The sequence below is a fragment of the Heptranchias perlo genome, chromosome 25 (assembly GCF_035084215.1).
Source record: "Heptranchias perlo isolate sHepPer1 chromosome 25, sHepPer1.hap1, whole genome shotgun sequence".
NCBI classification, from domain to species: domain Eukaryota; kingdom Metazoa; phylum Chordata; class Chondrichthyes; order Hexanchiformes; family Hexanchidae; genus Heptranchias; species Heptranchias perlo.
Window position 1 is genome coordinate 5739989 of NC_090349.1, and position 27831 is coordinate 5767819.

General features: G+C 43.3%; 1 protein-coding gene across 3 annotated transcripts in view; it reads right to left on the bottom strand.

Moving 5' to 3' along the window:
* The window catches only part of eif4enif1 (eukaryotic translation initiation factor 4E nuclear import factor 1), a 65267-nt gene continuing 37436 nt past the window's right edge, over window positions 1-27831 (bottom strand). The window contains exons 9-18 of one of the 3 annotated variants that reach the window (XM_068005498.1): window positions 26697-26885; window positions 25460-25695; window positions 20534-20708; window positions 19415-19500; window positions 16143-16291; window positions 15268-15358; window positions 14740-14866; window positions 13115-13462; window positions 6380-6562; window positions 1-1505 (exon numbers count right to left, since the gene is read on the bottom strand). In XM_068005498.1, the coding sequence (XP_067861599.1) occupies window positions 1300-1505; window positions 6380-6562; window positions 13115-13462; window positions 14740-14866; window positions 15268-15358; window positions 16143-16291; window positions 19415-19500; window positions 20534-20708; window positions 25460-25695; window positions 26697-26885 (1790 nt within the window). In that variant the 3' untranslated portion in view covers window positions 1-1299. The remainder of the gene's footprint in view (window positions 1506-6379; window positions 6563-13114; window positions 13463-14739; window positions 14867-15267; window positions 15359-16142; window positions 16292-19414; window positions 19501-20533; window positions 20709-25459; window positions 25696-26696; window positions 26886-27831) is intronic. The other 2 variants (XM_068005499.1, XM_068005500.1) reach the window with 2 other exon arrangements.

Below are 27831 nucleotides of genomic sequence, written 5' to 3' on the forward strand. Positions count from 1 at the left end.
TTGTGATGTGAAATTTTATTCAGTCTTCATTTTGTAAATCACCTTTGTGCTTTTCCCTTCCCTAAAACAGCAAATTCTTGTTTAGACAATTCCTAAAAAGTCAGGGGTCACATTTCTGGACAATACAAAGCAGTGCTTTCAGCGTGGTAAAGGGGCAGTACATATTAAATTGACAGGGGGGGGGGGGGGGGGTCAGAAAGAGAAAAAGGAGGGAGAGGAAAGGAAAAAAAAAGAAAGCATTTCAGCCACAGAACAGAAAGGCACACAAAGTTACTTCCTGTCAGTTAATGAGCACAAGAGGCAACACATTGTGTGTACTGGTGCTATGGGGGAATAGCACCCCCTACTGGTAAGCAAGTGTAGGATTCCAGAGCCTTCAGCCATCCATTTGCAAAAACAGTTACTGAAATCTAGCCCCACACTGTCCCTTTTTGTGGACATCAGGGTCAAGTAGCAGAGTTGAAGACTTCATGCTGAAGGCCTTCAGTTCCCAGCCCAACAGCGATGTAAACCTGATCCAGTCCGACCTAATTTCTCCAAAATAATTTACATACAGGGGTTTGGTTTTTTTTGCCTTTTCCTGCTCCCAGTATTAAAACAAATCTAGTATATACACAAACACTCCCAGTACAGCACTGCCTGCTTAATTCCTACCTACTGGTCACCCGGCCGACAGACTTGCTCAGGAACCATGTAGTGCATCGGAAATTTAAAAAAAAAACTTTCCAAGTTGCTCATGCTGCAAATTCCAAAAAAACTTACAAAATATATTTCAGCTAAACTGGAGTACAAGTATCATTGCATTCATCCTTCCAGCAGTGTTTTATGTACACAGTCATAGTCAACAAAGTCAGCCACTGCAGATGCTTATGTACAGATGTAAGCAGTGTTATTTTACACGAGTTTCTGTACACAAGGGTCTATACAATTCTCATGGCGGCTTATAATGTTCATAAAGTCAAAAAAAACAAAAACAAACCTTTTTTGCTGCTTTTTCACTAGAACATTAAATAAAAGTATCCAATGTTTATTGCAGGCATTTGCCCCACACAATAACTGACTGATCAGACCATTCCCCACCTTCTGTTCGACTGGTACGATTTAGTTATGATCCCCAGGTGGTGCTGCTCCCAAGTAGCTTTGCCTCCTCAGTCAGGAGAAGTCAGAATAAGGGCCAAGAAACACTGGGGTAACAAAAAAAAAAATCCATTCTCAGGGCCACCCCCCCAGTACTTGGATGCCTGCAGGTACCTTATTAAAACTGTCCTTCCAAATATTGTGTTCTATATTGCCACACTTCTATTGATGGAGCTCAAGTTCATCCACACTAATTACTTTGCTGGGCATAGACGGTAGGGGCTGCTGAAGAACGTCATTGCCGAACCACTTGGAGAGATTGACAGGGGACCCGCTTCTCTGATGGAGGGGCCGCAGTGTGGAATTCTGCTGGTTCAGGTGCAGATGGGCTCCAGGTCCTTGGGCACTTGCACTGGGAGACTGCAGCACTGAGGGAGAGAGAGGAAGCAAGAGTTACACTTTCAAAACAAGACACATGAACTTGGGTGATGCAAAGTAACTTCACCTTTCTACAAATTGATGGCTAACTTAAATCAGGTGTCTAGAAACAGGTCACCTTTACAAGTGACCTGAAATTCCCACTTCCCTGCAAGTGATATTCCCCAAGTGTTGCACTATTATAGCAGTGATAGGATGCAGGTTCAGCTCCAAGGTCCTGCAGGGAAACACTAAGGAGGCAAGAAAGGCAGTGTTCAAGCCACTCATGTACCATTATCAGGAGCAAGTACCCATCACCCCAGTGCACGTATGGCTGAAGTGGACAGTGGCCTTGCAGCTTGAGCAGATTACTTGAGGGCTAGGAGAAAGTAACTTTACAAACTGCATCAAACACTACTTTGATTTTTCAGTCGACAGAGGCGGATTCAGTTTCAGTTTTAACTGATACAGGTCAAGTTAGTATGTCAACTGGAGAATAGTCTGAATTGTGCTTCAATTTAATAGGACATTGCTTCAGCATCTCTTTTGCTTTGCCAAGTGAACTTCTGACTGAAGAGTGTTGGGATTCATGGAGCCAGAGGGCTTGGATAGAGCACTGCTGTGATATTCCACACTGAGTTTCTAGTGACAAATGGAACACGAGGCAGAACTGCTGTGGGACTCAGCTTTCCTGCAGAAGCCAACTTGTTACAAAACATGCCTATCCCATCAAGAGAAAGCAGGAGCGCAAATGTAGAATGGCAAGGCCAAAGTAAAGAGAACCAGCACCTGTTCTAGTCCCCATAAAGCCCAGTTACATTGCAATGGCTCCCTGAGCATTTTATAAACATTAGAAACAGTAGAAGAGGGTAGCATGCCAGAAATCCCAAGAAAACATGTTGAATTGGGGACAGGGACTCGATAAAATTAACACAAGTAAAGCAACAGTAACAAAGAAAATAATAGCACTAAAGAGTAACAAATCCCCAAGACCAGATGGTTTCCATCCCAGGGTTTTAAAAGGAAGGGGAGCAGATTGCAGATGCCCGAACTATATCTTTCAAAGTTCTCTAGATTCAGGAACTATCCCTCTAGATTGGAAAATTGCACATCACTCCGCTTTAAGAAAGGAGGGAAACTGGGGAATTATAGACCAGTTAGCTTAACATCTGTTGTGGGGAAATTGCTGGAGTTTATAATTAAGGATAGGGTGACTGAACACTGAGCATTTTCAGTTAATCAGGGAGAGCCAGCATGGATTTGTGAAAGGTAGGTCATGCCTGACAAACCTGATTGAATTTTTTGAAGAGGTGACTAAAGTAGTGGACAGGGGAATGTCAATGGATGTTATTTATATGGACTTCCAGAAGGCATTTGATAAGGTCCCACATAAGAGACTGTTAGCTAAGATAGAAGCCCATGGAATAGAGGGAAAAATATGGACTTGGTCAGGAAACTGGCTGAGCGAAAGGCGACAGTCGGGATAATGGGTAGGTACTCACATTGGCAATATGTGACTAATGGAGTCCCGCAGGGATCTGTCTTGGGGCCTCAATTATTCACAATATTTATTAACGACTTAGATGAAGGCATAGAAAGTCTCAGATCTAAGTTTGCCGATGATACAAAGATTGGTGGCATTGTAAGCAGTGTAGATGAAAACACAAAATTACAAAGGGATATTGATAGATTAGGTGAATGGGCAAAACTGTGGCAAATGGAATTCAATGTAGACAAATGTGAGGTCATCCACTTTAGATCAAAAAAAGGATAGAACAGGGTACTTTCTAAATGGTAAAAAGTTAAAAACAATGGATGTCCAAAGGGACCTAGGGGTTCAGATACATAGATCATTGAAGTGTCATGAACAGGTGCAGAAAATAATCAAGGCGGTTAATGGAATGCTGGCCTTTATATCTAGAGGACTAGAGTACAAGGGGGCAGAAGTTATGCTGCAGCTATACAAAACCCTGGTTAGACCACACCTGGAGTATTGAGAGCAGTTCTGGGCACCGCACCTTCGGAAGGACATATTGGCCTTGGAGGGAGTGCAGCGTAGGTTTACTAGAATGATACCCGGACTTCAAGGGTTAAGTTACGAGGAGAGATTACACAAATTGGGGTTGTATTCTCTGGAGTTTAAGGTTAAGGGGTGATCTGATCGAAGTTTATAAGATATTAAGGGGAACAGATAGGGTGGATAGAGAGAAACTATTTCCGCTGGTTGGGGATTTTAGGAGTAGGGGGCACAGTCTAAAAATTAGAGCCAGACCCCTCAGGAGTGAGATTAGAAAATATCTACACAGAAAGGGTGGTAGAAGTTTGGAACTCTTCCGCAAACGGCAATTGATAATTTAAATGAGATAGCTTTTTGGCAACCAAAGGTATTAAGGGATATGGGCCAAAGGCGGGTATATGGAGTTAGATCACAGATCAGCTATGATCTTATCAAATGGCAAGGCAGGCACGAGGGGCTGAATGGCCGACTCCTGTTCCTATGAAAGTTTGTCCGTTTCAGGAAAATACAGATTTTGCCCCATTAGCAGTTAAAATGAAAGGTCAAGTCACTTCAGTGCACCACCACCCTGTTCAAGTGGCAGTGAAAACCTGGCTCCAGACTAGATACTTGGGTGAGCAAGTGAAGAGGGAGAAAATGAGGTAGACTGGGAACAAAGCAGAACACTGCTCTTAGTGAATGCTTATATACATTTTTCAGGTGCCAAACACTTCATGCCTTTATCTTCATGTTTGACATATTGGTTGAAAGTACATCAGTGTCCAAACATTCTGCAACAGAATCACAAAAGCAGTTCATACAGGGTTTTTTTTTGGGGGGGGGGGGGGGGGGGGAGGAAATCTGGGACTCAGCAGAGGTCATGATGGATGGGATGTGCTCTCAGGCTAAAGTCAGTTCAAAATCTGGGTGAGAGCAGGAGGATCAATGAAGGTAGAACTATTTCCAAGTTCTACCACTAACTCATTACTTGTGTCAGCCATTTATTCTTTCATTTAAATTTACAGCAGCAGCATCCAAGCTAAACCCACCCTTCAGTCCCTTGCTTCACACAGCACTGGTGTTCAGCCTCAGCTCTTCAAACTTAGAGGATTCGAAAAGGTTGTGGGATTCAGACCAGAAGGAGCAGTCTCGTTCTACCAGTCAAGCAGCAGCCTTTACTGGTCCTCCAGGCCTCAAACTGCATACAGCAGAGGGGTCAAGCTTTTTGAGAGGGCACAGCAGCAGAAAGAGAAGATGGCAGTGAAGGAAAATAGCAGAGATCACAATGGAGGGCCGATAACACTGGAGAATAACTGACAGCACTGGACCAAGCCAAGACAGGTGTGAAGCCATGGTCTTGGGCCCTGCCACAAAATGCTCCCTAGCCACCGATTCCATCCTCCTCAGTCTATTGCCTCAGGCTGAACTGAATGTTCATGACCTCTGCATCCTACTTGATCCTGAGCTAAGCTTTCAACCTCATATCCTCTCCATCACAAAGACAGCTTACTTCCACCTCCGTAATATTGCCTGTCTCTGCTCCTAAACCCTCATCCATGCTTCTGTTACCTCTAGTCTCGACTATTCTGATGGTCTCCTGGCCGGCCTCCCATCTTCCACCCTCCATAAACTTGAGCTCATTCAGAACTCTGCTGCCTGTATCCTAACTCACACCAAATCCCGTTCACCCATCACCCCATGTTTGCTGACCTACACTGGCTCCCAGTCCAGCTTGCCCAGAGTTTAAAATTCTAATCCCTCCATGGCCTCTCCCTTCCCTATCTCTAACCTCCTCCAGCCCAACAATCCTCAGGATCTCTGCTCCTCCAATTCTGGCCTCCTGTGCATCCCTGCTTTCCAACACTCCACCATTGGCAGCCGTGCCTTTAGCTGCCTAGGCCCTAAGCTCTGGAATTTTCTCCCTAAACCCATCTACCTCTCTTCTAAACACTCCTTAAAGCCTACCTCTTTGACCAAGCTTTTGGTCACCTGTCCTAATACCTCTTCTATGGCTGTCAAATTTTGTTTGTTAACACTCCTGTGAAGCACCTTGGGATTTTTACTATATTAAAAAGGTGCTATATAAAAGCAAGTTGTTGAATGGGAACAGTGTAGCAGAGCATGCTGACAAAAAGTGAAGAGAAACTAAGTGAGGCACAGGCAGTCAGCTACTGCTTCTCCTCCCCTCCAAGGGGGAGGGCTTGGACGTGTGTTTGGAGGTAAAGAGGCTGTGTTACATATAATAAGCAGCCTCCCCTTGGGTTGTGACACAAATACCCATTCCAGAGTTTGGCCATCTTGGTGCTTTAGTAGAGTCTAGTACTGCAGACTGGATGAGGATAGAGGTTTTAAACAAGCAAACACTATTAGAATATGCATTTAAAAGTTGTTGGGATTTGTAAAAGTAGGTTTTAAGACATGTTTCGCACAGCTACAATTACTTCAGTTGGCTGAAGGAGGCAACAGTTCAACGGAAGAACTTCTAATGAGCAACTTACACATGACTTGTGAAATGGCTACTGAGCCACAGGCACTTCCTGTACTGAGCCCAAATGCCTATTCATGTGGATAGGCATGCTCTTCAACCATGGGGGCATCAGATCCCAGCCACACTTCAGCAAGAGACATTCCATAGCGATCAGGAGAATTGGCAGTTTGTCCCCTCCTCCCCCAACCCCCAAGGCCAGAGGCATTGAGGCCAACTGTTGCCCTCCTACAGCTAAAGTCACCCAACAGAGCACCAACCCAAAACCTTAAACGGAGTAGCCTCGAACTCCAACACAGCTGTTGGGGGAAGCTCTCATTTCACACAGCCCTTTGGTTTTAAACAAACACATTCATAGCCAAGAGGCTCGAAGCCTCGAGTTAAGTGCAAACTGGACTCATTACCTTGTCTCATCATGGCCAGGTGCTGTAGGGATGTTCCTGATGCCTGAATTTGTGCTGCAGAGAGCGTAGCTCGAGGATTCAGCAGAGGGAGCCCACTTGTTGGAAGAGGGTAGAAAGTCTGCCCAAGGAGGGTTGGAGGGATGTTCTGCAAATGGGACAGATCCACACCTGAAGGAAACAAACCTGCCAAGGTAGATTCAGGAGACAAGTGTTAAAAGGTTTCAGATTACCTAGTCAGTATACAGTTCTCCCTTACATTTAGCATAGATTACTGGAGGCTACAGCTGTTCCCACAGAGCAGTAAGCTGCATTCAGACGTGGAGCAGTCAGTCCTCCACTCAGACATCAAATGTACACACGACACCTCCAGCTTAAAAGCACTGCTCTGGATCAACAAGCGAGTTAATGCAAGTTCTTAAACATGCTGCTGGGCATTGCAGTTTTTAAACCAATGCAACTCATTTGCCACTGGGGAAGACTCACCTCCCCATCCAACCCCACTGACTAACCTGACTGCTGGTCAGCTCAAGGAACCCCAGGTGCCTCCAGGCTGGCTGATTTTACCATGAATTATGAAGCTGCTCAAAAATGAGGAATCACCATAGTAACCCTTGTGACAAAATTACATCAACATTTCTTAACTCCATATGTGCTCACTCTGGCTTTTTAAATCTACTCAAACGTTAGTTTTAATTTTACTCTTCTGTACCAATAATTCCTCCTCCATTCTTAACTCTCATTCCTTCTGCCTCTGCTCCCATTGATTTAAGGTGGTAGGACTTCAAAAAGGTGTTTCCAGTCAGTGAACAGAGAGGCTGGCTTTCTAGTCAGATTGTAAAAATTCAGTCACATCACAGATGCAGCAATACAGATCTGAAACATCTTAACCAAGAGGCTCACAACACTGGCAAATGTTAATCAGCAGTCCAAAAGCTCCCAGATATAACTAAGGTTTTACAGTGCTGTAATTCTGTGGAAAGCATTTGGAAATCTGGATTGCAAGCCTTCAAATTCTCATTTAATCCACTAGATTTGGAGCAGTAATTTAGCAGCAAATCCTGGATAATATGCAGTGTTGATTTACATACAAACTCTTCAGTGCTTGGAACTGCTACATAAAGTGGTTTTGAAGAGACGCAGCACTTCAGGACATGTTCTGAGATTTCTTCCTGCTGAAGGGAACAAGGTCAGTGTTGGGAATTTCTTTCTTGCCATTCACATCACTAGGGACACACTTCTGGGTGAGTTACAGCAAAGGCTGAAGGAGACCAAAGCTGTGTCCAAAATGTCTGCACCTAAAAATAACACTGAACTCATCTTCCTTTCTCCCAGCTGTAGCCAATTGGTGGTAAATTAAGGGTAGTTTTGTACTGTATGGTCACAGAATTGAAGGAAGCATAGCAGGTGGGGTAGTATCTGGAAGAGGGATTATAGTTTCAAGTGGAACCACATCAGAACATTGTGCCTTGCATCATAGGGAACATAACCAGCCATTAGACCCATTGATGAAAGGTTAGCAGATTGGAACTAGATAGGTTCTCTTTTTGCTTTGCATTTTGGTAAGGAACATAGAAAATAGTGGGCCATTCAGCCCTTCGAGCCTGTTCCGCCATTCAATATAATGGCTGATTCTCTCAATACCATATTCCCACTCTTTCCCCATACCCCTTGATGCCTTGTGTCTGGAAATCTATCTAGTTCCTTAAATATATTCAGTGACTTAGCCTCCACAGCCTTCCGTGAGAGAATTCCACAGGTTCACCACCCTCAGTGAAGAAATTTCTCCTCATCTCAGTCCTAAATGTCCTATCCCATATCCTGAGACTGTGACCCCCTCGTTCTGGACCCCCCCCCAGCCAGGGACAACATCCTCCCTGCATCCAGTCCGTCTCGCCCTGCCAGAATTTTATACGTTTTAATGAGATCCCCTCTCATTCTTCTGAACTCAAATGAATACAGGCAGAGTCTACCCAATCTCTCATGACAGTCCTGCCATCCCAGGAATCGGTTGGGTGAACCTTCGCTGCACTCCCTCTATGGCAAGTATATCCTCTTAGGTAACGAGACCAAAACTGCACACAATAATCCAGGTGTGGTCTCACCAAGGCCCTGTATAACTGCAGTAGACTTCCTTGCTCCTGTACTCAAATCCTCTTGCAATGAAGGCCAACATACCATTTGCCTTCCTATCTGCTTGCTGCACCTGCACGTTTGCTTTCAGTGACTGGTGTACAAGGACACCCAGGTTGATGTACAAAGGGACATTTCCCAATCTACCACCATTAAATTGTGTTTTTCCTTCCGAAGTGGATAACTTCACATTTATCCACATTATACTGCATCTGCTATGTATTTGCCCACTCTCAACTTGTCTAAATCGCCTTGAAGCCTCTCTGCATCCTCCTCACAACTCTCAATAGTTTTGTGTAGTCAGCAAACTTGGAAATATTACATATGGTTCCTTCATCCAAATCATTGATGTGTTTAGCTGGGGCCCAAGCACTGATCCCTGCAGTACCCCAGTAGTCACTGCCTGCCACCCTGAAAGAACGATTTATTCCTACTGTTTCCTGTTTTAATCAATTTTCAATCCTTGCCAGTATATTACCACCAATCCCATGTGCTTCAATTTTGCACACTAACCTCTTGTGGGACTTTATCAAAGACCTTCTGAAAATCCAAATAAACCACATCCACTGGTTCTCCCTTATCTATTCTACTAGTTACATCCTCAAAAATCTCCAGTAGGTTTGTCAAACATGATTTCCCTTTCATAAATCCATGTTGACTTTGTCTAATCCCATTGATATTTTCTAAGTGTCCTGTTATCACATCCTTTACAATAGATTCCAGCATTTTCCCAACTACTGATGTTAGGCTAACTGGTCTGTAGTTCCTCGTTTTCTCCTTTTTAAAAAAAAGTGGCGTCACATCTGCCACCCTCCAATCTGCAGGAATTGTTCTAGAATCTCTCGAATTTTGGAAAACAACTAATGCATCCATTATTTCCATGGCTACCTCTTTTAGTACTCTGGGATGCAGACTATCAGGCCCTGGAGATTTAGCAGCTTTCAGTCCCATTAATTTCTCCAGCACTTTAAAAAAAACTAATACTAATTTCCTCCTTCTCACTAGTCCCTTGGTTCCCTAGCATTTCTGGGGAGTTATTTGTGTCCTTTTCCATGAAGGCAGAACCAAAGTATTTGTTTAAATTGCTCTATTTCTCTGTTCCCTATAAGGCCATAAGAGACAGGAGCAGGAGTAGGCCATTTGGCCCCTCGAGCCTGCTCAGTCATTTAACTAGATCATGACTGATCTGATTTTTAACCTCAACTCCACTTCCTGCCCTTTTCCCCATATCCTTGGACTCCCTTGCTGATCAAAAATGTGTCTAACTCAGCCTTGAATGTAAATCAATGACTCAGCCTCCACAGCTTTTTGGGGTAAAGAATTCCAAAAGATTCACGACCCTCTGGGAGAAGAAATTCCTCCTTATTTCTGTCTTAAACAGGCGACCCCTTATTCAGAGACGATGCCCCCTAGTTTTAGATTCCCCCATGAGGGGTAACATCCTCTCAGCATCAACCCTATCGAGTCCCCTCAGAATCTTGTACGTTTCAATAAGATCTCCTCTCATTCTTCTAAACACCAATGAGTATAGACCCAACCTGTTCAATCTTTCCACATAAGACAACCCTTCCATACCTGGAATCAACCTAATGAACCTTCTCTGAACTGCCTCCAATGCAAGCAGGTCCTTAAATAAGGGCACCAGAACTGTATGCAGTACTCCAGGTGTGGTCTCACCAGCACGACTTCCCTGCTTTTATACTCCATCCCTCTAGAAAAAGGCCAATATTCCATTTGTCTTCTGGATTACCTGCTGCACCTGTATGTTGACTGTTTCATGTACAAGGACACCCAGATCCCTACCATCACATCATTTTGTAGTATTTCTCCATTCAAATAATATTTTGCTTTTTTATTTTTCCTCCCAAAGTGGGTGACTTCACATTTTCCCACATTATATTCCATCTGCCAAATTTTTGCCCATTCGCTTAACCTGTCAATATCCCTTTGCAGACACTGTGTCCTCCTCGCAACTTGCTTTTCCACCTTTGTATCAGCAGCAAATTTGGCCACAAGACACTGTTCCTTCATGCAAGTCATTGATATATATTGTAAATAGTTGAGGCCCCAGCACTGAGCCCTGCGGCACCCCACTAGTTACAGATTGCCATATTTGAAAATGGCCCTTTTATCCCGACTCTGTTTTCTGTTAGTTAGCCAATCCTCTATCCATGCCAATATATTACCCCCAACACCATAAGCTCTTGTGCAGTAATCTTTTATGTGGCACCTTATCGAATGCCTTTTGGAAATCCAAATATACTGCATCCTTTGGTTCCCCTTTATCCACCCTGCCCGTTACTTCCTCAAAGAACTCTAATAAATTTGTCAGACATGATTTCCCCTTCATAAAACCATGTGGACTCTCCTCAATTGTATTATGAGTCTCCAAATTTCCTGCTACGACTTACTTAATGGATTCTAGCATTTTCCCAATGACAGATGTTAGGCTAACTGGTCTATAGTTACCTGCTTTCTGTCTCACTCCCTTCTTGAATAAATTCTCCTGTTTGACTAAGGGACCTACATTTGTCTTATGTTCCTTGCAAGTTTACTATTTTTCCCCTCTTAAAATCGATCTCTTGGTCCTTTCTTGCTGAATTCTAAACTGCTCCCAATTCTCAGGCTTGTTACTCTTTCTGGCAACTTTATAAGACTCCTCTTTGGATCTAGTACTATCCTTAATTTCTTTTGTTAGCCATGGTTGGACCGCTTTTCCTGTGTTTTTGCGCCCGAAAGGAATATATAATTGTTGCAATTCATGCATTCGTTCCTTAAATGTTAGCCATTGCCTATCTACCGTCATGCCTTTTAATGAAGCTTCCCAATCTATTATAGCCAACTCACTCCTCATACCTTCATAGAATTTATTAAGATGGAAAGTGAAGTAGTCCAATCTGAAACTAGGATCCTAAATCTAAAAAACTGTTAAGGTGACTCTTCCCTAAAGGACCCCACACATAATAATTAACCCCTTCTCATTGCACAATACCCAATTGAGGATAGCTGGTTCCCTGGTTGGCTCCTCAACATACTAGTCCACAAAACCATCTTGTGTACACTCCAGGAATTCATCCACTATAGTATTGTTGCTAATTTAGTTTGGCCAGTCTATGCAGATTAAAGTCCCCCATGATTACTGTAGTACCCTTGTTACATGCATCTCTAATTTCCTGTTTGATGCCATCCCCTACATTACCACTACTGTTTGGAGGCCTATAGACAACTCCCACCAGTGTTTTCTGCCCCTTGGTGCTTAACTCCACCCAGACTGATTCTACATCTTGATTTTCTGAGCCAATATCCTCTCAGTATTGCTCTGATTTCATCCTTTACTAACGCCACCCCACCTCCTTTTCCTTTTTGCTTGTCCTTCCTAAATATCGAATACCCTTGGATATTCAGCTCCCAGCCTTGGACACCCTGCAGCCATGTCTCTAATTGCTATATCATATCAGTTTACATCTATTTGTACTGTTAATTCATCTACCTTATTACGAATGCTTCATGCATTCAGACAGTGCCTTTAGATTTGTCTAACATTTTTAGACAACAACTTTTTTTTGTACTATGGCCCTATTTTTTTTATTACCATTCGCAACCCCTCAGATAATGAAGCAGTCCGTGCCTGCGTGCAGCAAGACCTGGACAAGTAACATTCGCCCCAGACAAGTGCCAGGCAATGATTATCTCCAAGAGAGTCTAACCACCTCCCCTTGACATTCAACAGCATTACCATCACTGAATCCCCCACCAACATCCTGGGGGGTCACCATAGACCAGAAACTTAACTGGACCAGCCACATAATTACTGTGGCTACAAGAGCAGGTCAGAGGCTGGGTATTCTGTGGTGAGTGACTCACCTCCTGACTCCCCAAAGCCTTTCCACCATCTACAAGGCACAAGTCAGGGGTGTGATGCAATATTCTACACTTGCCTGGATGAGTGCAGCTCCAACACCACAAGCTCCACACCATCCAGAACAAAGCAGCCCGCTTGATTGGCACCCCATCCACTCTCTCCCTTCACCACCGGCACACTGTGGCTGAAGTGTGCCCCTCCCAAACCAGTGACCTCTACCACCTAGAAGGGCAGCAGGCACATGGGACCACCTGCACGTTCCCCTCCAAGTCACACACCATCCAGACTTGGAAATATATCACCGTTCCTTCATAGTCGCTGGGTCAAAATCCTGGAACTCCCTTCCTAATAGCACTGTGGGAGAACCTTCACCACATGGACTGCAGTGGTTCAAGAAGGCAGCTCACCACCTTCTCAAAGGGCAATTAGGGATGGGCAATAAATGCTGGCCTTGCCAATGACGCCCACATCCCATGAACGAATAAAAAAATTTCTAGTTCTGAAAACATTCTATCCAAATGACCTTCATTTTTAGGTACTGAGTGACATTATATTTGCTGTTTATTTACACCAGGAATTGGGCTCAGAGACTCCAAATATTCGACACAGGTCTGCTTTATCCTGTTTTTTTTTGAGGGGGGTGGCAAGGGGAAGAAAAAATTCCCCCCCCCCAAATATAACAATGAACAAGAACTAAAGAGCTGTGATCCAAGATTAAAATACTAAATTGCTCAGACACTCACCTGTGTGTAGAAGTGCTGGATGCAACTGCTGTGGCGACATGCCCTGTGCCAGCATCCTCTGAACTACACCTGGTGGTAGGTGAGGGGGTGACTGACGCACAAGTGGTACATGTGACATCAGGGGTACAGGACAAATGGGACGAGGAAAGGGAGACCCAGGAACTGGAGAAGCCCTGGTGGGAGTTTTCCTTCCTGCGGACCTGGGTCTATAGTCTTGGTCTTTGGTGAAACGCATCTGGTTTAACTGGGGAGTCGTACAAGCAGATCTGTGGTAGGTTGACCTTGTCCCTCCTATTGGAGATGCCCCTCGGTCTGCGTTTTCCAGTGAAGAGCCAGGAGACAGGTGGCCTGCAAGAGTAGTTATAGTGTAGTGTGAAGTAACAAAATATAATTGGCTGTAAACTCATCTCTACAATAGTTAACACATTGTAGCTCTCCAATATGTGCAAGGAATCTTACAACACCAGGTTTATAGTCCAACAAATTTATTTTAAAATCACAAGCTTTCGGAGATTATCCCCTTCGTCAGGTGAATGAGTGAAAAGGTTCTCAAATCGCATATCTTATATTAGGCTGGGACAGCATCACACCAATCAAAAGGTGTCGTTGGTGTTCAGACAGATTAGTCTGAGAGAACAGTACGTCCCAGTACACTGAATATACATTGTGTCCAATTACACAGACAGAATTAAAAACAGATAACTTTTTTTCCCCCTTGCTGGTGGGGTTACGTGTAGCGTGACATGAACCCAAGATCCCGGTTGAGGCCGTCCTCATGGGTTAATTGATAGCCAAGTTCCGCACCCATGAGGACGGCCTCAACCGGGATCTTGGGTTCATGTCACACTACACGTAACCCCACCAGCAAGGGGGAGAAAAAGTTCTGTTTTTAATATTCTCTCTCTGCCATTTGGGTCTCTTTCTGTCTGTGTAATTTGACACAATGTATATTCAGTGTACTGGGACGTACTGTTCTCTGTGGCTAATCTGTCTGAACACCAATGACACCTTTTGATTGGTGTGATGGTGTCCCAGCCTAATATAAGATATGCGATTTGAGAACCTTTTCACTCATTCACCTGACGAAGGGGATAATCTCCGAAAGCTTGTGATTTTAAAATAAATTTGTTGGACTATAACCTGGTGTTGTAAGATTCCTTACATTTGTCCACCCCAGTCCATCACCGGCATCTCCACATCATGGCTCCAATATGTGGTAAGAGAAGTTGAAGGAACCAAGACTGAAATCAAATTTAGTGGTGTGGTCAGTCTACTCAATTATAGAGAAGCTAGACTGGGAGTGCTTCATATCCATCTAAACTGGGTAAGAGGCAACATGCCCAGACCAGATTAGATGGATAATTGTATAATTTAGAAGTTAGATAGCTGCACCAATAAACTCAGCATGAACTTGCACAAACAGAAGGTACCAGGTCTGTGCTGAGTTAACTGACAGCCAAGGGGTAAAAGCACAGCAACTGGCTTTAGTGCATTAGGCAAAGGAACATCAGCTGGAGTTCCCACTCACTCAGCAGTCTGCTTTTTTGGGGGGGGCGGGGAATTAAGAAAAACAAAATAAAACTCATAACAGAAATTACTGCGATTAGTGTTCTGCTATCCAATACCTTCAATTAAGTTGTGTCCATCCTCGGCACAGTCTTTAGCAGGATGGTTCTCCTTCCCATCCTTGCCCTTGTCTTTGCTTTCAAACATCTTCCGGATTACTGAGGTAGGGGTGAACGATGGAGAAAGCTAAATAAAAAGGGCAAAAATGAAAGTCACAAGGACTTCAATTCTTTTACATAGAAATAACAGGCCATTTGGCCCAGTCTGTGTTGGTGCTCATCTTCCACATTAGTCATATACCCATGTGTCCCTGTTCCCATTTCCCTTGATTCCTTTTCATTCAACCACCTATCCAACCTATTAGAATGTTGACATGGTCTCTGCTTCAACCACTAACTAGTAGCTCATTCCACAGATTCACAACCCTCCAAAAACAAAGTTTCTCACACTCTGTCCTAAATCTTAGATATCTTGTGCCTGTGTCCATGTTCCAGACCCCCTCATCATTGGAAGCAGTCTGTTTCCATCTACCTTGTCCCATCTCAGCAGTGCATCCAAGTGGAAAAAAGTCAGCTGTAAACTCTTACCATGTTTGTAAATGAGGAGGCTTGTGATGGCGATGCTGCATTTAGTCTGTGCTGACTGGCTGGCCCAGGTGATCGGCTAATTCGCTGCGGCCTAGAACCAGGATAGATTGTTAGAACATGACCCAATACAGGTTGCTACCTGAAAGTGGTAATTGGTACAGCAGTCGAGACAATTAGTTATTTAAAAAAAAACTTAGTATCAAGGAATACTTCAGGCACAGGACAAAGTGGAACCACTTCAATTATAGTGTCATGGAATGATGTACAGAGGGCAGCTATTATCCCATGCCTGCTCTTTGAAAGAGTTCTCTCATTAGTCCCCTCACCCTTTCCCCACAGCCCTGCAAATTTTTCCCCTTCCAGGTATTTATCCAATTCCATTATTGAATCTGCTTCCACCACCCTTTCAGGCAGTGCACTCCAGATCATAACTCATTGGGTAAATCATTTTTTCCTCATGTCATCTGAGCAGAACCACTTATGTACAAATAATTAACTATTCACCAATTTATCATATGTAAATTTAAGAAATTTGATGACAAACCTATTTGCTGACTTTTTAAAATCATATCAAGGAACTTGCAGGTTAATAGAGTTGCATATTGATTGCAAATAACTCAGCTTTCAAATTATGCCAAGTGAAAGATGGCACTTGTGACCAATAATTAAATGCCCATTTCAGTTTAGCCTTCATGAAACAGATCGATATGGTGGCTCAAAGCAGAATTTATACAAATTCCAACTAGGAAATTTAGGGCTGAGATTAGAGATCGAGGGGATCATTGTTTCCACAGGTTTTTTGGGTTATCTTTTGCATTAATGATTTCACATACAGCTGGCTATCACACAGCAATTGTGCATTCTGAATTCCATACCTGACCCGATAGCCATCTCTGCTGTGGTCATAGTGCATCTTTCCATATCCGGGTTGGTAAACATCCCCACCTGGCATGTGCAAATCCTGTGCGAAGGGAAGGCCTTCCATGGCCCCCTGTCGCATATCCAGTTGGGACGGACTAACAGCCTGGAAGAATACATCAGGAATGTATTTAAAATACTGGTCACAAACTGGATGGAAAAAAAGTGGCATTTAGTAGCATAGACCAAAACTGATCATCTCTTCCAAACTTAGCTGGTTAGATATTGTAGCAATTTTGTACAACACCACCAGATTCAGAAATAGGTTGGAAGGAAATGTACATATTACACAAGTTACTGACAACTCATTACTGCAAGTAGGCAGAACAGTTACCTAAATATTTCAATCTTAGTTTGCAAAGTGCTAATCATGCAAAATTATCTGGTCATTGTGGAAAGTAGTTCATTATGGGCCTTTAATAAATCAACCTACTGTTCCACACTAATGGTAACGAGAGTCTCTCCTCAGCCAGGTCAATTAGTTGCTTCCAATCATACAGAAGCAACAACAAATTTGGAGTAAAAGATCAGGAGTCACATTATGCTTTGGAGCACCTGTCTGGCAGTTTTGCCTTGGGGAGGGGGTTTGAAAGAACCAAGTTTGAATGTGCAGCAAGGGTGGGGGGGAAAACAAAAATCAGCTAATCGACCAGAATGATGGATGCAGGTCCTATGTGCAGTTATTAATCTGAAGTCTATTCCTCATGGGAGGAAGTGCATGATCCAACTTAATTGAATAATGGGGCAGTGGCAGCATGGATATGAAATTGGCTAAGTGACAGGAAACAGTAGTGGTAAATGTGTTTTTTGTACTGGAGGAAGGTGTACAGTGGTGTTCCCCAGGGGTCAGTACTAGGATCCCTGCTTTTCTTGATATATATTAATGACTTGGACTGGTGTACAGGGCACAATTTCAAAATCTGCAGAAAGAACTTGGAAGGGTAGTAAACAGTGAAGAGGCTCGTGAGACTTCAAAAGGACATACAGACTGGTGGAATGGGCAGACACATGGCAGATGAAATTTAACAGAAGTGTGAAGGGATACATTTTGGTAGGAAGAATGAGAGGCAGCAATATAAACTAATGGTACAATTCTAAAGGGGGTGCAGGAACAGATCTGGGAATATATGTGCACAAAATCACTGAAGGTGGCAGGGCAGGTTGAGAAAGCAGTTAAAAAGCATATGTGATCCTGGGTTTTATAACTAGAGGCAGAGAGCACAAATGCAAGGAGGTTATGAAGAACCTTTATAAAACACTGGTGCGGCCACAACTGGAATGTTGTGTCCAATTCTGGGCACTGCACTTTAGGAAGGATGTGAAGGCCTTAGAGGGGGTGCCGAAGAGATTTGCTAGAATGGTTCAAGGGATGAGGGACCTCAGTTACATGGATCGACTGGAGAAGCTGGGGCTGGTCTCCTTAGAGCAGAGAAGGTTGAGAGGAGATTTGAGTGTTCAAAATCATGATGGGTTTAGATAAAGTAAAGAAAGAGAAACAGTTCTCATTGTTGGAAGGATTGAGAACCAGAAGACAGATTTAAGGTGATTGGCAAAACAACCAAAGGCGACAGGAGGAAAAACATTTTTACACAAGTAGTTATGATCTGGAATGCACTGCCTGAAAGGGTGCTGGAAGCAGATTCAATCGTGACTTTAAAAAGGAATTGGATAAATACTTAGAAAAATTTGTAGGGCTACAGAGAGGGAATGGGTCTAACTGGATTGATCTTAAAGAGCAGACATAGGCCCGATGGGCCAAAATGGCCTCCTTCTGTGCTATAACCATTTGATGATTCTCGGAGGTCAAGAACTTTCTATGATGGAAAATTCAAAAGGAAAACTACAAATTCAGCAATATCACATCAGGATAGGCTAGTTGGCTGTTGCACTCCCTAAGTCACAATGAATTTTGAAGAGTCAAGTCAAACCAAAACCTGGTCATTATTTTATCAGGGTAAGGACACCAATAAGTTGGTCAAATTATGTCCCCAGCAACATTTTGAATCATTGACTGGACACACTTGAACATTAGTCAACTTCCTGGAGAAAAAAAAGTCAGATTTCATAGAATCAGAAGTTACAACATGGAAACAGGCCCTTCGGCCCAACATGTCCATGTCGCCCAGTTTATACCACTAAGCTAGTCCCAATTGCCTGCACTTGGCCCATATCCCTCTATACCCATCTTACCCATGTAACTGTCCAAATGCTTTTTAAAAAGACAAAATTGTACCCGCCTCTACTACTGCCTCTGGCAGCTCGTTCCAGACACTCACCACCCTTTGAGTGAAAAAATTGCCCCTCTGGACCCTTTTGTATCTCTCCCCTCTCACCTTAAATCTATGCCCCCTCGTTATAGACTCCCCGACCTTTGGGAAAAGATTTTGACTATCTACCTTATCTATGCCCCTCATTATTTTATAGACTTCTATAAGATCACCCCTTAACCTCCTACTCTCCAGGGAAAAAAGTCCCAGTCTGTCTAACCTCTCCCTGTAAGTCAAACCATCAAGTCCCGGTAGCATCCTAGTAAATCTTTTCTGCACTCTTTCTAGTTTAATAATATCCTTTCTATAATAGGGTGACCAGAACTGTACACAGTATTCCAAGTGTGGCCTTACTAATGTCTTGTACAACTTCAACAAGACATCCCAACTCCTGCATTCAATGTTCTGACCAATGAAACCAAGCATGCCGAATGCCTTCTTCACCACCCTATCCACCTGTGACTCCACTTTCAAGGAGCTATGAATCTGTACTCCCAGATCTCTTTGTTCTATAACTCTCCCCAACGCCCTACCATTAACGGAGTAGGTCCTGGCCCGATTCGATCTACCAAAATGCATCACCTCACATTTATCTAAATTAAACTCCATCTGCCATTCATCGGCCCACTGGCCCAATTGATCAAGATCCCGTTGCAATCCCAGATAACCTTCTTCACTGTCCACAATGCCGCCAATCTTGGTGTCATCTGCAAACTTACTAACCATGCCTCCTAAATTCTCATCCAAATCATTAATATAAATAACAAATAACAGCGGACCCAGCACCGATCCCTGAGGCACACCGCTGGACACAGGCATCCAGTTTGAAAAACAACCCTCTACAACCACCCTCTGTCTTCTGTCGTCAAGCCAATTTTGTATCCAATTGGCTACCTCACCTTGGATCCCATGAGATTTAACCTTATTGACAAAACCATAGTTTGAAGTCAGGTTCCTCATACCTGTGGAGCTGGAATAGGAGATACATTTTTGGGCAATGGCATTCCTTGAAAGTGATCTCGCATATGCGGAGCGTTTTGAGCATAACCTACAAAACAGAACAAGTAAAATTGGAAGGGGAACATATCTGTTCATGTATTGACAGCAGGTAGTTTTTAAAAAATCTTGTCTAATTAGTTTCACAAAAGTACAAAATCCACAAGACACATTTATGTTGGAGCTGTGGGACACAGCAGAGGGAGATGGATTTACTTGCAATTTTCCACAACAGGTTTTCCCATCTCAACTGTGCCATTATAGGAACTGCAATGCACGTATGGAATAAAACTTGCCTTCAGGATAGCAAAGGACCCCACAACCTAGCTCCTTCATGAGAGGAAATGAGAAGGCCATTGAGCTTCTAGCTCATTTCTTTCCAACCACGTGCTTTTTAGGGCAAGCTCTACTCCAAATATTTTGAAGAAATTCTGCAAAACTTCACCCCAATGGGTAACTTGATTTGTCCTTAAATCTCATTCACCAGCTTGTTCTGAAGTTCTTTGTTCCATGGAATATTTGACAGTCTACTTGTCCCTAACCAGTTGTTATAGAAAAGACATGATCTCAATCTATTCTAAGGAATGATTACTGTGGGAAGCTTCCATTTCGGATGCACTTCAACCTCAGTTTGTGCTTGTATCCTCTATTTATCAAGCTATTAATGGCAATTGTGCTCACTAGAACAGAGTGAAAAGAAATTCAAAGAATGGAAGGCCCTTTTAAATTGATCAGTACAATTACTGAATTGTAAATAGGAACTCAAGCAAGGGATTACAGACAAAGTGGGGGTTAACATTTATTTGCTTAGATGAAGGTATTCCAGTACTGTATACTGAAGCATCTTCAATGTTAGCCCTACAAGATTAGAGATGTTTTATACACCAAATTCCATTTAAATACCTAAGTAACTTTGTAAGTTATGTCCGAGTACAGATTGACTGTTACAAGAGTAGAACAAATGTTAATCTCAGCTGGATTAGTAGGTTCTTCAGAACCTTTGTCATCTCTGTTAAAGGCACAAATACTTTGAACTGGTTTCAGATGCTACTATTGTAATCATAAATTGAGGATTTTACACTCACCGATTGGCGACTTGACTCTGAAGAATTCTGAAGGGGACGGCTGCCGGAATGTTGGTATCGGGGAGGAGCGGCCTCGCTGACTTAGTAAAGCTGATGCATGATGATTCTGACTGCCAAGCAGGTCACCTAGAATATCTGGCGATGGAGGCCCCATTACATGAGGCGGCAGAACCTCCTGTACAAAAACGCAAAGTTTGATCCAAGCGGATGCACAACATGGAACTCTTTAAAAACCAGGCCGAGAATGGGCCACAGACCATTTCCAACAGAAGAGTAACAAGACTGCCAGATCACAGAAGGGGAAAGTCAGCAGCTGACTTTAGAAGTGGTCACATTCTGAAATTCCCCATGCTTCCTTGTAGCCACTACAGTGGTTGAGAAATGTATGTTCAGAGCTTGCCTGCATCACATGCAATGGTGCTTGATTTTACTTCTAAAAATTAGTATGAATTTAGCATGCTGAATGAGACAGTTAAAACCCCACAGGGCTTAGTGAAAGAGTGTTTCTGCATCCAAGCAGTGCAACAAATACCTCAAAGGCAAGAACCTTATTAACAACCTTTGCCTCATTTAAAAAAAAATCAGGAATAATTCTGCAAATTGAGCAACAGCATCTATTTCAGCAGTGCCAATTATATTCGAAAGTCTGTACAACACAATAGCCAGCAATTTCCAAAACTAAGTCTGGAGAAAAAAAAACACAATCTCCATTTTGTATACAATTCTCCCCCCATCCCCATTACTGGTCAGACATATCCATAAGGAAAACCAAAAGCATTAATGAACTGTGGCAAAAATAGTAAGTCATGAGAAATTGGGTTGCATTTCAATTCCAGACAATGGAATGATTCTCAGCTTTTACATGTTGATAAGCACATATCCAAGACGACTTTGAACACATTGCAACTACAGCTATATTCTGGCCAGATTGCAATTTTGCTCACTTACAGCAACCTAAGTAGAACATGCAAAGACAAGCCAACATTCAGTAATAAACTGGACTGGCTTAGCACACTGCCCTCCCATCTCTGCAACCCAGGTTTCAATTATAACAAGAAAGTTGGGATGAAAGTCTACCAGCTACAAGGGTCACATGCTCCAGCTCAAGACAGTCCCAACCCAGTTCCTGGGTGCACAAAGATCCACAGCACAGATTCACCTACTATAAATAGGGGACAACCAAAAAGTCATAAGGTAATGGGAGTGGAACACTGAGGCCTTGGGCAATGCACAGAGAAACACTAGGCAGAATACAACTAAACAACCTACATGGTCAGTCTGCACAGCAAAGGAATGCCCAAAGTTGATACTAGGCATCACATTCAAGACCACTAATCCTGAATCCTCTGTGCATTGAAATTCCCACTCCAAATATAGAATACAATAGATGTTGCAAACAGTGGATTCATGAGGAGCCACATTTTAAGAAAGTATCTCAGCAGGAAAAACATCTTCCATGCAGGATATCTTTATAGGAAATTAAAGTTACAAAGCAGCTGCACATCAGAGAAAGGGCTGAATATAAGGGCTACATCACCAGGGCAGAAGGTTCTCCCATGAAGTTGCAAGATTGTTCTGCATGCATACTACCACTACCTACCTTTAAATATAGATGCCTCTAGGTGCTTCAGGGAGGCATGTGAAAAAATGAATGCCAAGCCACAGAAGATTAGTGACTAAAGGTTAGTTTTTAAAGGGTCTTAAAGGAATTGAGGATGGACAGGCAGAGGGGTTCAGGGAGACAATTCCAGAACACAGGGCCTAGATGACTGAAGGCACAGCTGCATATGGTGAGGAAATAGAAGGAGAAGAGTTTATGGGGGTGGGTGGGGGGGGAGGGAGAGAGAAGAGAGAAAGGGGAAGTATTTAAAATCTGAGGCAGGGGAGCCAGGAGTCAAGTGCAGATCAGCAAGGGTAGGAGTGATTGCTGATCAGGACTTGAGGGATTGGGTCTGGACAGTAGTGTTTTGGATGAGCTGAAGTTCACAGAGGCAGGCCAGGAGCACATTGGAAATTTGGGGGTGACAAAAGCATGGATGAGGATTTCAGTAATAGATGAGCTGAAATAGGGTGGAGGCAGGTGTTGATCAGGGTGGAAGTTAGGCAGTCTGTGTGATAGATACAAGGTCAGCAGCTCAGGTCAAAAATTATGAGGGGCCCAGATAGAGTAGACAGGAAGTACCTGTTGCCCCTAGCGGAGAGTTCAAGAACTCGAGGACATAGATTTAAGCTGCTTGGCGGAAGGATTGGAGGGGACATTAGGAAAAACCTTTTTACCCAGAGGGTGGTGGGTGTATGGAATTCGCTGCCTGAATTGGTGGAAGAGGCAGGGACCCTCAACTCTTGAAAAGTACCTGGACTTGCACCTAAAGTGCTGTAAACTGCAGGGCTACAGACCAGGTGCTGGAAGGTGGAATTAGAATGGGCACCTGGTTGTTCTTTGAGCCAGCACGAACATGGGCTGAATGGCCCCCTTCTGTGCTGTATCTTTTCTTTGGTTCCAAATTGCCTAGTCACAAAGACTATGGAAAGAGGCGCCATGGGGGGGGGGGGGGGGAAGGGAAGACAACAGAAGGGCGATGAATTTCGAAGACAGGAAAAGGAGAGACAAGTTGAAGATTGACATCACAAAAAATGTGTTGCTGCTCAGTGCGGAGGAAGGATATCTTGAACAAACAGGACGGGGCAGTAGACAGGATTTTTTTAAAAATGGAATGAGGGCGAAATGCTCAAAAGGGGGAAGGTGCAATGAGTCAGGGGAGGTGGAAACCAAAAAGGTGTGACTTGGTGATGTGTCACAAGGGTACTGTGGCAGGGAAGAAACCAGAGTCAGGGTAAGAGGCTTCAGTAACTAGCAAGGTGTCACCACCCATGAGCTAAGTTTGTCAAAGCTACAAAGTCAACACAAACATCCACAAGATTGTGGATACTAAGGGACTCACGACAGCACAGACATTTGGGAGGGAATTGCAGAGAGGGACAGTGATTGTTGATCCATTGGCAGAGTCTGAGAGGACAGTATTGGGCAAGGTGAGTGAGGCAGGAAGGAGGTTGTCAGCTCACAATGGACGAGAAAGATAGGTTGCTGCTTGTAAGGAAGCAGCACTGGGTGTCTTGATAGACCCTTCGGTGAATGCTGAGAGGCACACAGTCAGCTGTTGATAAAGGGATGGATTGAAGAGCTGTTCGAGGGGGAAACCTGCTGCAGAGGTGCCGGTGGAGGTTGTCCAGTGGAATCAGGGGGCTGAGGAGCAGAGCGATGACCGTGAGCCAGCAGAGGTTGATCCTGGGGTCCAACAGGGAAAAAAGGCCCATCTTATCCACTGTTATGCACCCTGGTGGACCAGCATAGTGGGAATGAAACCACAACATGAAGGGTAAAGGGCACATCCACAGAATCAGTGGATATAAAAGAGCTGGTGAGGAACTGCTGCAGAGCAGCAAGGAGCATGCACAATCTGGAGCAGCAGCTCGAAGAGCTGGTCCAAGCCAGGCAAGCAAATGGTTGAGTACTTCTGAGGGATGAGTGGAGCAGAAACTGCAGTCCCAGAAGCATGCAGACAACAGCAAAGCAGTGATCACTCAGCAGCAAGGGAGCAGCCCAGTGAAAAGTCCCAGCTGAGACACAGAAACTGAGCCCACAAGCACAGCCAGGTGGTGGAAAAGAGGCAGTCCAGCAGAGAACAGTCTCAGTAGAAAGCAGCAAAAGTTGAAGTCACAGTAAGGCCCAGGAGCCAGTAGAGAAATGGGATTTAGCCCAGATCCAGGACCCAAAACAGCAACAGACTAAAGTGAGAAGCCAGGAGTGCATTGGCGTAGTCCTGAAGCCCAGTAGTTAAGACAAGCATGGTCACCTAGGCTGGAACAGGTTACTTTAAACTCGGAGTGGTAGAGCAGAATTATGGAAGCCAAGGCATACTGTGCAGTTCCAATAGCAGGAGTCCAGGACATCAAAGTATGATTATAGAGTTCCAGCTAAAAGTGGTGCTGATGTCAAAGAGGTTGGTTTATGCCAATTTTTTCCACTCATACATTTGCCATGTTACAGTACATTTTTGATCCAACTACAGCCTATTTCAATTTGACCTTCAATACAAGTGTGAACAAATTCATTGCCCAACTTGGTAAATTAGTGAATGCCTCTGAACATTTAAAAGTCTATCTTCAGAGACATTCTTCAACTATGCACCTCAATGAGTTACAGAACATAGTTACTATTTAGTAATCAGATTCAGTGATCAGAGTTAGAAAATCAGCTATCCATCACCTTGAACAGTCTCAAACAGAACTCCAGAAAGATCACCCATCTGAATTGGGTCAAAAGTATCTTCACAGCTGAATCTCATTGCAAAAGTAACAGGCTTGCAACTAAGGCCTGACATTTCAAAGAACACCTGCTGTTCTGAGCCCCATTCTAATCTGAACTAGTTTCAACAGATGAATTCACAACACCTGGGTCTTACTAAAAAAAACATGTATATACAAGTCACCAGGAAGCAATGATTTAAATAGTTTCCATATTATTTTGGTTTTCACAGTGACCTTGCATTTCTTGTCACAATATTCAAATATTGTTATGCCTTTAGTATGAAGAGACATTTAAGAAAACATTTGGTTAACACTAGACAGTGACTGTTCAAATATTGCAAAACCAAAAAAGGAACAAAAAAATGGTACTGGCTAATAAGTTCAATGTCACAGATGCCAGGTTAGAGTCAGACCTAAAGTTAGCTTAAAAGCAATAACCCAGCCCAGTGTTGAGGGTTCATAGCCACAACTCAAATAGTGAGGTTCTGTTCAATTTTTCTACTAAGATATCAACCTTTCATTATGCCCATCACTACATGAACTATGAAATACATAACCACTACAAAAACCAAGATCTTCAATTCAAAGACTTGGATCTACAGTCAAGCTTCTACTTACAGGGGGTTTTGGTTGCGAAGGCAGAGTCCCACTTGCCTTCATACTGTTAACCAGTTTATTGAAAGCAGTCATATCAGTGTCTCTCTTTTGTACTGGTTTGGGGCCTGACGACGCAGTCAAAGCCTGTTCTAGATGTTCCACCATGAATGGGGTGGCAAGCTTCCTTTCTGGTTCCACTTTGAGACCTTTTAGCCCTGCCTCCACCTCCTCTACAGACAACACCACTCCAGTCTGTGCTGTAAAGCAGAAAAAGATGATTATACACATACATCTAGAGACAACTTTGTGTTAACATTTGTAGCAATTTAAATCAATCGTTTGAGTTAGAGGGTGGACACCTCAGTTCATGCTACAATAGAAACATGCAATTTTCACAAATATGAGTGCCAAAACAGACAAAAAGTCTGTGAATCCTGAAAAGGCCACAAATTTTCACTTCAATCTTATTCAAAACAAAATGTCCAAAAGAACCAATGCTGGACATAACCTTAAATAGGGAGACAAGTTTGAGTTGTCAAGACTTCTTTCCACTATAACCGACAGGAGTAGTTATTTCTGATTTTCCGCACTGATTTTTAAAACCTTGTTAGGCAGTTTATTCTTACAATTAGCTTGTTCTACCCCACCACATTTTTCCAGGATCATTCATATTCTGATTTGTAGTCAAGTCTATTCACAATGCATTTGGCTTCAGTTAGCACATTCAAACTAATGAAAATATGTACACCTATATTAGCGATCACAAGGGATGGCTAAACTGTAGGCCATGCTAAAGTCTTTGGATACAAGAGAGCTTTTGAATAAGTCACAACCTACTTTAGGTGGACGCTTATCCCAATAGCTACTAGAAGCTTGGCATTTTCATGATTCTCAAAAGGTTTCCACAAAACACTACAAAGCAATAGAAACATTTGCCAGAAAAGGCTTCAATAACTGGCTGCAAAAACAGACCCAGTGTCTTTGCATGATCACTGAAACTGCCTGTAAAGTGTATTGCATTGACAAACGAGCCAAAATATCTCCACAACACAACTCAGCAGGAGTACCAAGAGGTCTTTTCACAGATACCATCTTCAAGAAAGCAACAGATAACTAATCAGCTCATTTTTGGAAGGTGTGGTTGGCAACTCAAATTCAAAACAGTTATGAAGAGCCACTGGGTCGGTTTAAGTGACTGCCTTAATGCAACCATTAAAATTGTCACAACTAAGAATCAAGTACAAAAATAGACACGTACAACTCTCCTTTAGTTTCTCCTTGTTGGCAGTGAGACTGGACAGCAGTGGTTTCACATCCACATTTGCTTTTCGCAATATCTCTAGAATATCAACTTTTTTATTAACCTCCTTATTATCTTCTCTCGACTGAATGGGAGCAAAGTAGTTCCCGAGCTGTGAAACAGGTGTTGGGATCCTCTGCTCCAGACCTGTCCAAAGCAAGAAGAATGCTTAGGGTTCTTTCCAAGGACAAAAAGGTTTACCTATCCACAGACTAATTCAAAACTCGAACACAAATACAGCACGTTTAACAATACAAACTGCACAGTGTATCTATTACAACTTGAGGTATTGCATAGTCAGAGTGGGTTGGGCAGGTATCTAATCAACAGGAGTTGAGGATTCTCTATACATCAGCACTGCCAAAGCTAGGGCAGCAATGCTGCAAAAATATGTTGGGGGGGGGGGGGGGGGGGGAAGAAAAGAGGGGAAGGAAGGTGGGGCCTTCTCACCTCTGGAAGCACAGAGCCACCCATAGTAGCCATTTCCAACACCTCAGGAGGCAGCAGCATTGGAGTGATAACAGGCATCACTGGTTTGCCTTATAAGTTATCACTTTCGTCCCTGGCTGCAGGCAAACTAGTCAGTGTCCACAACAGAAACTGCAGCATTTCTATTCCTGACCTATACTGCTCCTCCCTAAACACTGCAACTGTCAAACAATAGCACGTACAGTCATTTGCTGCCTGTGCTGTGAAACACAACCTGCCATGCACCAGTGAATTTTGCAGCATCAGAAGTCCTGCAACCTAGCTGTAATGAGCTGAAAGGCTCGGACAGTTGAAAAAAGTCCTTAATTGGAAGTAAAGTGCTTTGGGACATCTGAAGTCACGACAAGCGCTATATAAATGCAAGTCTTCCTTCTTTCCTTAAATTGGTGAACTGCTTCAATTTAAAAGTAGGTTCTTAATATCCTGGACCTGTCAGTTTTGTGGCATTCACCTCACTGACTTGAACTGGTGTTTAAATTGTGCTGATGAGGTCAGTGTACACTAAAGTGCTTTATCAGTTAGGCAAATATGGCAGCCAACTTGAGAACATGGTCCCAAAAGTGAGTGACCAGATAACCTGTGTTTGTGGTTGAGATGGTCAAGA